Source organism: Sinocyclocheilus rhinocerous, unplaced genomic scaffold, assembly GCF_001515625.1.
Source record: "Sinocyclocheilus rhinocerous isolate Xijiao unplaced genomic scaffold, SAMN03320098_v1.1 scaffold168, whole genome shotgun sequence".
NCBI lineage: Eukaryota > Metazoa > Chordata > Actinopteri > Cypriniformes > Cyprinidae > Sinocyclocheilus > Sinocyclocheilus rhinocerous.
Window position 1 is genome coordinate 81,703 of NW_015635532.1, and position 9,075 is coordinate 90,777.

The following is a 9,075-nucleotide window of genomic DNA, read 5'->3' on the forward strand; positions in this document are numbered from 1 at the left end:
TTCTTATATTAACTAACGTACTCTACGATTAGCTCAGTGAATAATAATAAAAAAAAACATAGACCCAGCTAGAACAAGCGGAGTGATACAAAATTGTGAAAGGGCGTTCCTGTGGCGATACCAGTATAATATCTCACGGTTCTCAACCAATCAGATTTGAGAACCAGAAAGAACTGTTGTGTATATGCGTGTGTGTGTGTGTGTGTATATATATATATATATAATATTAGTATACAGTATATAGTATACAGTATATAGTATATTTAGTACTTGGTTATATTCTAAACTTGTCTAAGCTTGTCAAAAAAGCTTTCAAACAGTATCATGAAGCAGAATAACAAACGCCTGTTTGACTGTAATCCAGGTCTTATGATAGTTTTGAGTGAGAAACATACCCAAATATAAGTTATTAACAAGCTTGACTATTTGTGCCGAGTTTGAATGTGGCAGAATGAGTGAGATTTGGTTATCAATGAATAGCAACTGTTGTATGACTTGAAGACATGAAATATAGAGCATGAGTCTTTTATTGTACTTTTAGGTCCTTTTTTAGAGTATGAGACCTTATGGAGAACATTGAATGATTAAATAATGGTGCAATTTTAGCCAAACTAACCATTTAATTGCAGAATATGAGCAGAGAAGTTAAATAAATGTTATGAGCGTCACGTAAGTAGGGAAATGAGCCAAGAGCTGAGAGTTTTGAGAAAGGAGCTGAGCAACAGAAGTGCGAGATGGAGCGGTTTGCAGGTTGTTTTCTGCTGCCATCAGCAGAATCGTTTCATGCGAGTTTCTCTTCAGCGATTAATGTGCTGACACATGGCAGAAAATGACGACGCCTCCATATAATTATCCTCCAAATATAACTGCAGCTCAAATCCCAGAGCGGCCCGTCTGCCCACAAACAAACTCTCATTTCATCACTTTAATCACTGACGACAGAGAATTAATTAGGATTATTCTGATGTCTCCAAAAGCCTCTGGTTAAACGCAAACAAGCGGCTGCACTTTCACAAGGACACTAGGGGTCTCTCTCGCTCCACCGAAGAAACCGGGAGTTTGGTGGAGAGGGAGGGAGAGAAAAGAGGGCAAATAAAGGGAAAAAGAAACAGCTTGGTGGAAAATGAAGAACGTATGGAGTTTGTTTCACACCAGGTCAAGATGGCAGATTTCTCACAAATGGACTGTCTGGAAAACCTCTCAAATATCAGATGTAAACACACAGGTGTCGGCTTTTTAAAACCTCTTTCACACACATACTCAAAATATTTAGACCTAAATGTAGGATTTATGCATTTGAATGTCCATCCATTTGGATTACACAGAATATTATCCTGAAAAAAGTATCACAGGTTCCAAAAAAATATTAAGCAGCACAACAGTTTCCAGCACTGATAAATAAATCAGCATATTAGAATGATTTCTGAAGGATCATGTGGCACTGAAGACTGGAGTAATGATGCTGAAAATTCATATAATGAAAATGCATTCATAATAATGTATTTTAACATAGAAAAACGTTATTTTACATCATAATAATATTTCACAATATTAACGCCTGTTTGACTGTAATCCAGGTCTTATGATAGTTTTGAGTGAGAAACATACCCAAATATAAGTTATTAACAAGCTTGACTATTTGTGCCGAGTTTGAATGTGGCAGAATGAGTGAGATTTGGTTATCAATGAATAGCAACTGTTGTATGACTTGAAGACATGAAATATAGAGCATGAGTCTTTTATTGTACTTTTAGGTCCTTTTTTAGAGTATGAGACCTTATGGAGAACATTGAATGATTAAATAATGGTGCAATTTTAGCCAAACTAACCATTTAATTGCAGAATATGAGCAGAGAAGTTAAATAAATGTTATGAGCGTCACGTAAGTAGGGAAATGAGCCAAGAGCTGAGAGTTTTGAGAAAGGAGCTGAGCAACAGAAGTGCGAGATGGAGCGGTTTGCAGGTTGTTCTCTGCTGCCATCAGCAGAATCGTTTCATGCGAGTTTCTCTTCAGCGATTAATGTGCTGACACATGGCAGAAAATGACGACGCCTCCATATAATTATCCTCCAAATATAACTGCAGCTCAAATCCCAGAGCGGCCCGTCTGCCCACAAACAAACTCTCATTTCATCACTTTAATCACTGACGACAGAGAATTAATTAGGATTATTCTGATGTCTCCAAAAGCCTCTGGTTAAACGCAAACAAGCGGCTGCACTTTCACAAGGACACTAGGGGTCTCTCTCGCTCCACCGAAGAAACCGGGAGTTTGGTGGAGAGGGAGGGAGAGAAAAGAGGGCAAATAAAGGGAAAAAGAAACAGCTTGGTGGAAAATGAAGAACGTATGGAGTTTGTTTCACACCAGGTCAAGATGGCAGATTTCTCACAAATGGACTGTCTGGAAAACCTCTCAAATATCAGATGTAAACACACAGGTGTCGGCTTTTTAAAACCTCTTTCACACACATACTCAAAATATTTAGACCTAAATGTAGGATTTATGCATTTGAATGTCCATCCATTTGGATTACACAGAATATTATAACATAAATGAGCTAATAAACTTAATGTGATCCAGATTTGTCAGTCACAAATAAACAGGTCAGATTTCTGTAACAGCACTAATAAACTGAATGCGTTTTAAACACAATAACCAGTTTTATGTATTTGTCAATAAAACCGATTTGTTTCGGTCACATATATTTTAACAAATTAAATATTGTTTGTTCCACAGCTTTTTTTTTTTTTTTCATGTTTTCTGGTTTCATTTTAATTTGTAGTCAGAGTGTTTTTGTCTATATAGTTTTGATTAAATTCTATTTATGTTTTAGTTATTTTAATGCATCAAGTTAAACTAAATGAAAATGATAAATGTTGCCTCTGAAATTTACTGACAAAATACGTTTGTGTTTGATTTCAGTTAACATTTTATTTCAAGTAATAAAATAGTTTTTTTTTTATGTTTTACTTTATTTATAATAAGTCTTTTTAACTGAATACATGTTTTCACAAAGATTTGTGCTGATTCTAAGCAATTTGAATAAATGCATTTTGAAAATTTGATCATTTAAATAATATAGATGCAGATAGCTAATAATAACTGCCTTGATTTCTTTTTGAGTGTAGAAATCTGACTTTTTTCTTACCTGTTTCATGTAAGACAGACAAATATGCTTCACATTAAGTTTATTTGTTTGTATTAAAAACTATAATTCAAAAGGATGGAAAATTTGTATTCACATACTTAAATCTTATATTCTTTGAGTGCACATGCATTAAAATGACATCTCACTACACACTTATACACAATCCCATATGGGCTGTGTTTCAAAACTAGTGAGCTGCCTGCCTAAACAGCATTTCTGGGCATCATAATCCAGTTTTGATGGATAAAATTGTCTATAGTGTCTCATTTTGAAAGGTCACTGGAGGTCATCATGGGCGGCTGGTGTGTGTGACCCTGTGCCAGTCAGTGTGATGAAAGTCTCTTATTTTATTTTATGAACTCGCCGCTCAATATCTCTGTTTGGCTTCTTTCTGAGCTTCAGAATCTCCTTACTGATGCTAGTTGAACACAGATTGACGTCTCTCTGTCTCTGTCTGTCTCTCAGGCCTCAGTACTATAAACTCATTGATGAGTGTACGGCTCAGATCGTTCTGCACAGGAACGGCTGTGATCCAGACTTCAAATGCAGGAAGTTTGACCTGGAGGTGGACCATCTGATTGGTAAGAGACAAACACAAGACACTCTAATGCCACATTTAGCCACTGGGTGGCAGCGTTCAGAAACTCCCACAAAACATCAGAACATCTCAAATCCCATCCAGAATAATCCAGCGTGACATTGAGAGTGCTCACAAACAAGCTCTTTAGGATTTAGTCAAAATAAGCTCATTTTGTCATTAGCATGTCGTGTTTGTCTGAGACGGCTTCTGGTTTGGCTCACTTTAGCTGTGTGGGTCTGATGTTTGGCCTAAAGTTTCTCCAGGTTCACTCAAAAAATATTTAGGCCTAAGATTTGTGTATTTGAATCGCAAAAATGTCCATCCATTTGGATTGCACAGGTTTAACATAAACTACATATAACATAAGCTTAATACGATGCATATTTTTCAGTTTTCTGTAGAATACTAGTAGCCATATTTTAACCATGTTCTTACTTTTTAATTGAATAAATATAATTGTATAATTAAATATATAATTTAATATAACTATAAATATATAATTGAAAACTAACATTCTTCCTTCCATAATACTTCAATATTTATAAACTTCCTTCTTCCTTTCACATTTCCTTTTGAACTTCCTTGCAAATTTTCTTTCCATACTTCCTTCCATATTAACTTTCATATTCCCATCTTTCCTGTCATACTTCCTTACTTCCTTTTGAACTTTCATGCATACTTTGCTCTGTATTTCTGAACTCTCTTTCAAACGTCCATCTGTTCTTCTATCCTTCCTTTCAAACTTAGTTCCATACCAATGTCCATATTTTCTTCTTTCCTTTTGAACTTACTTCCATTCTACTTCCATAATTCCATTACTCATAATGAACTATTTCAATCTTCCTTTCAAACCGTCCATCTTTCCTTCCAAACTTCCTTCCATACTGACTTCCATACTTTCATCCCACCTGTCATACTTCTGTACAGCCCTGTGCTTCCATACATCCTTTCCTCTGTACTTCCGGACTTCTTTTTATCTTTCCTTATGAACTTCCTTCCATGCTACTTCCATATTTCCAGTACTCCTCTTTAACTCTTTCAAACTTCTTTTCAAACTTCTTTCCATCTTTCCTTCCAAACTCTGTACTTCTGAACATTCTTTCAAATTTCCTTCCTTCCAAACTCTGCACTTCCATACTTCCTTGTTTTCTTTCATCTTTACTTATAAACTTCCCTCCAAACTTCCTTTTGTACTTCCTTCTGAACTTCTTTTCAAACATCATTCCATACTTCCATTCTTCCTGTCATACTTCCTTACTTCCCTTTGAACTTCCATGCATACTTTGCTCTATACTTCAGAACTTCCTTCCTTACTTCCATCCTTCCTTTCATACTTCCTTTTGTACTTCCTTTCAAACATCATTCCATACTTCCATCCTTTCTGTCATACTTCCTTAATTCCAAATGAACTTCCATGCGTACTTTGCTCTCTACGTCTGCACATGCTTTCAAATTTCCTTCCTTGCGAACTTCCTTGTGTAATCTCCTTTGTACTTCACATTTTGCTTGCATACTTCCTGCTGTACTTCCATTCTCACTGCCACCTGTGATCTCATTATCATATCTCACTAGAAACCTCTCTCATTGGCTGCTGACGTCAGCGCTGACCCTCTCGCTGTCTGACTCACCGGTTAAACTAAGCTTTGTTCGCTTTCCTGAGACTCTTTTTGGGTTGTGACGCCACACATGCGAGTGATATTGATCTGGAGTTCAGAGAGACTTTAGGGTTTGAGAACAGACACAGAAGAGTTTTCCAGGAGCTTTAGATGTATGAATGTATGCTGCCCTTTGTGTGGTGATTTCAAAGACACTTTTGGGTTTCTTATTTTAGCATGAGTTTGAGATGGGATGAAGTGAGCAGCAGATTTTAATTAGATCGTTCAGTAATCAGAGCACGAATCACAAGAGGAAAAGAGACTCGTCGCAGTGAAGGGCACTTTACACACACACCTCTAAAACTGTCTATTCACTCGCTGCCTGTCTCTCTTTCTTTCTAGATAACATGGTTGATAAGACCAAAGTGGAAATCAGTGAAGCTAAGGCCACAGAGCTGGAAAAGAAGGTATTGACACAGATAAACACGCTCTTGAGTCTGGATGAATGACACACAGATTTAAACTAAATCATTGTCTGCTGAAATGCATCGAACGGGGCTCCAATATCGATCAACAACAGCAGATTTACTGCGACACATATACACACACACACACACACACACACACACACATGCAGCCACTGCTCCCAGATGTCCCCCGCCGTCTCAGCGCGCCTGTCAGTTGACAGATGTGTAATTTGAGAGATGAGATGAGCAGAACGGAGATTTCCTGTCTCTTCCTGACATCTTCCCTCCAAACTCACCAAATACAGTCTACAATTACCCTGCGTGTGTGTGTGCCTTTATCTGTATGCATGTACTGTTGTGTGTGTGTGCATCTTGTGTGGGTTTCTAAAAAAAACTAAACAAAAAAAAAATATATATTTCACAGCCAAATCCAAAAAAAGGAAGAAAGAAAATACAGTCTATTAATATTACAGTTAAGGTTTTTTTGTTTTTGTTTTTTTGCGTTGTGATATTTTTTCATGACAATTAAGCAAAATTAGCCCTCAAATTCTCATTACCATGATGCATCCTGTTGTTTTACTTTTTTTTGTGTCACTCTCACTAATGATTCAAATTAGATTCTCATTACTGTAATACAGTGTTTTCCTACTGTATTACAATTAAAAATGGCTTATTTTATGTAATTACTTTTTTTTTTACAAATTTTTTAGTTATCACCAAAATTAAATGCAATGCAGTGCAACAAATTCTACCATGATGTATAAATGTTACATGTTTTTTTTCACATGACATTAATGACCATGAGATTTTTATGTTCATGACACACATTTAACCTTAAAATTCTCATTACCATAATTCATCATGGTGTTCTACTTTAATTTTATTGTGTGCAACTCAATAATGATTCTTCAATTCTCATTACTGTAATGCAGTGTTTTCTTACTGTATTACAATTTAAAATGACCAATTTATGTAAAGATTATGTAAAAATGTTACAGATGTATGTTATGCATTTTTTACATTATTGCAATGAAAATTAATTTATTTTCACAACAATTAAGCATTAAGTTCTCAATACGAAACATTATAATGAATACTTTCATTACCATAATAAAAAAAAAAAAGAGACCGAAGCAGCAGTTGTGAGTGGGGTGGCCAACTCTAGCTTCACCCCTGCGTTAATTAAACCTGAAGAAAAAAATTTTTTTTAAAAAAAGGCAGGGTATGTGATTTTTCAAAAACACTTTAGAAAACTGATTTGGGCCGAATAGCAAAACAAACTTGTAGCCAATCAGCAATAAGGGGCGTGTCTACTCGTGATGTGGAGGAGTGGATACATTTTATGCATATATTACTGCAATGCACTGTTTTTATAAGCTGAAAGGCAGTACAAATACAAAATACAGTTTAAATCTCTAGTAAATCAATGAATCTTTTATAAACAAAGATTTCTTTAAGCAAACTATAATTTTCTTTTTTACGTTTTTGGGGATGCAATTTGACCATGACACATTGTTGACAGGTTTCCTGAGATTTACCCTTCTGTGTGTGTGTTTTTCTCTGTCACAGCTCAAATAAAGTAAACACTGCAATACTCTCTGCTTTACTTCTGCATTTGCATGAGTGTGTGTCCTATCGGGCTTGTCAGGCGAGTGTTTACTCTTCCTCTCTCTCTTCCCCTCCTTCCCTTTCTAATTCAGAGTAATAGCTGTGTGTCGTCAGAAGAGCGACAGCAAACGACTCTCATTACTAACACATGGAGCAAGTGTGTGTGTGTGTGTGCGCATATGACCCTCCCATTTCCGCTGCTGTCACGTAATTGCATGTCTGGCTTGCAAACACCCGCCGTCAATGTCACCGGAAATTGTCAATGTCTGTCTGTGTGAGGCAGAAGGACAGATTTTGTGGAAGTTTGTGAGGTGAATACTAAAATCCATAGAGACTCCATTTCGGCTCAGATTTGTTCTTGAATCCGTCCTCTGAGTCGCCCGCGCTGACAACAACAAACCCCCTTGATAGTGATAAATTGAGGGTCACTGTGTAAACACGGGTCACCTGAGAGTTTATTGATAACACAATATATCACTTCGGTCAAATGAAGATTCATACTGTTTTAGCAGAATACACTGCACAGTATACAAACACACTGCCCTGCTTATGATTCTGCATGCGATGCGCTTTACTTGACCTTCTGGATTACAGCAGAGAATTATACATGCAATGTAATGAGATCATGTGATGTGTAGCATATTGCGGTTTGAAATGTTTTTAGCATATTATTTATTTTTTAAATGCTGTATATAGTATGCACTACTGTTCAAAAGTTCGGTGTCAGTAACATTAAAAAATAGATTCATACTTTTATTCAGAAAGAACTGAACTTTTAATCCACTTAAAAAAACAATGTTCAATGCTCAATACTGATAATAATAAGAAATGTTTTTTGAGCTGCATATCAGCATATTAGAATTATTTCTGAAGGATCATGTGACACTGAAGACTGGAGTAATGATGCTGAAAATTCAGCTTTGATCACAGGAATAAATTACATTTTACAATATATTTACACAGAGAACTGTTATTTTGAATTGTAATAATATTTCACAATATTACTGTTTTTGCTGTAAATTTAATCAAATAAATGTAGTCTTGGTGAGGAGAAGACAACAAGCATAAAAAAAACATACAGACTCCAAACTTTTGAGATCTCAAACCATTCAAAAGGTTTTCGCTTAACTTGTATTTGTCAGAAATGTGTTCTGTAATTCAGATGTATGTGGTTCTGATGATGGATGCTCTGTTCTGTGTAGCTGGACGCAGAGTTGACGGCCCGTCACGAGCTGCAGGTGGAGCTGAAGAAGTTGGAGGCCGATTACGAGCAGAAGGTTCTGGAGCTGAGCACTGAGAAAGAGAACCTTGGGCAAGAGAAGAATGACCAGGAGAAAGAGAACCAGGGCCTGCAGTCAGAGATCAGCCAACTGAATAAGAAGGTACAGGACTGTAACATCACACCGACAGGAAATAATGTCATTTCTGCCCTACATAACTTTGGCTCAACCAATGGCGTGAGTTTAGGGCAGGACTTCCTGTTCGTTTAAATTTGTTTAAAAACAGTGGACTCTTTTCACATTACTGGGATTTTCAGAAGCAGAAACAATATACAACGGCATTGTAGGCTACTCTCCCAGGAAACACTCCTCGTCCTCCATTAAATGCGTTGCTTACATCCGCATATTTGGGTTGAACTGTTCTGGAACAGTGTTGTAAATACAACTTAACCATGA

The 9,075-nt window shown here is 36.5% G+C and overlaps 1 protein-coding gene across 1 annotated transcript in view; it reads left to right on the forward strand.

The window, feature by feature from the left end:
• LOC107747105 (protein diaphanous homolog 1-like) overlaps positions 1–9,075 on the forward strand; it is a 135,910-nt gene that overhangs the window by 43,995 nt on the left and 82,840 nt on the right. Inside the window, exons 12-14 of the mRNA XM_016561530.1 lie at positions 3,615–3,730; positions 5,727–5,791; positions 8,602–8,781. Of these exons, the coding sequence (XP_016417016.1) occupies positions 3,615–3,730; positions 5,727–5,791; positions 8,602–8,781 (361 nt within the window). The remainder of the gene's footprint in view (positions 1–3,614; positions 3,731–5,726; positions 5,792–8,601; positions 8,782–9,075) is intronic.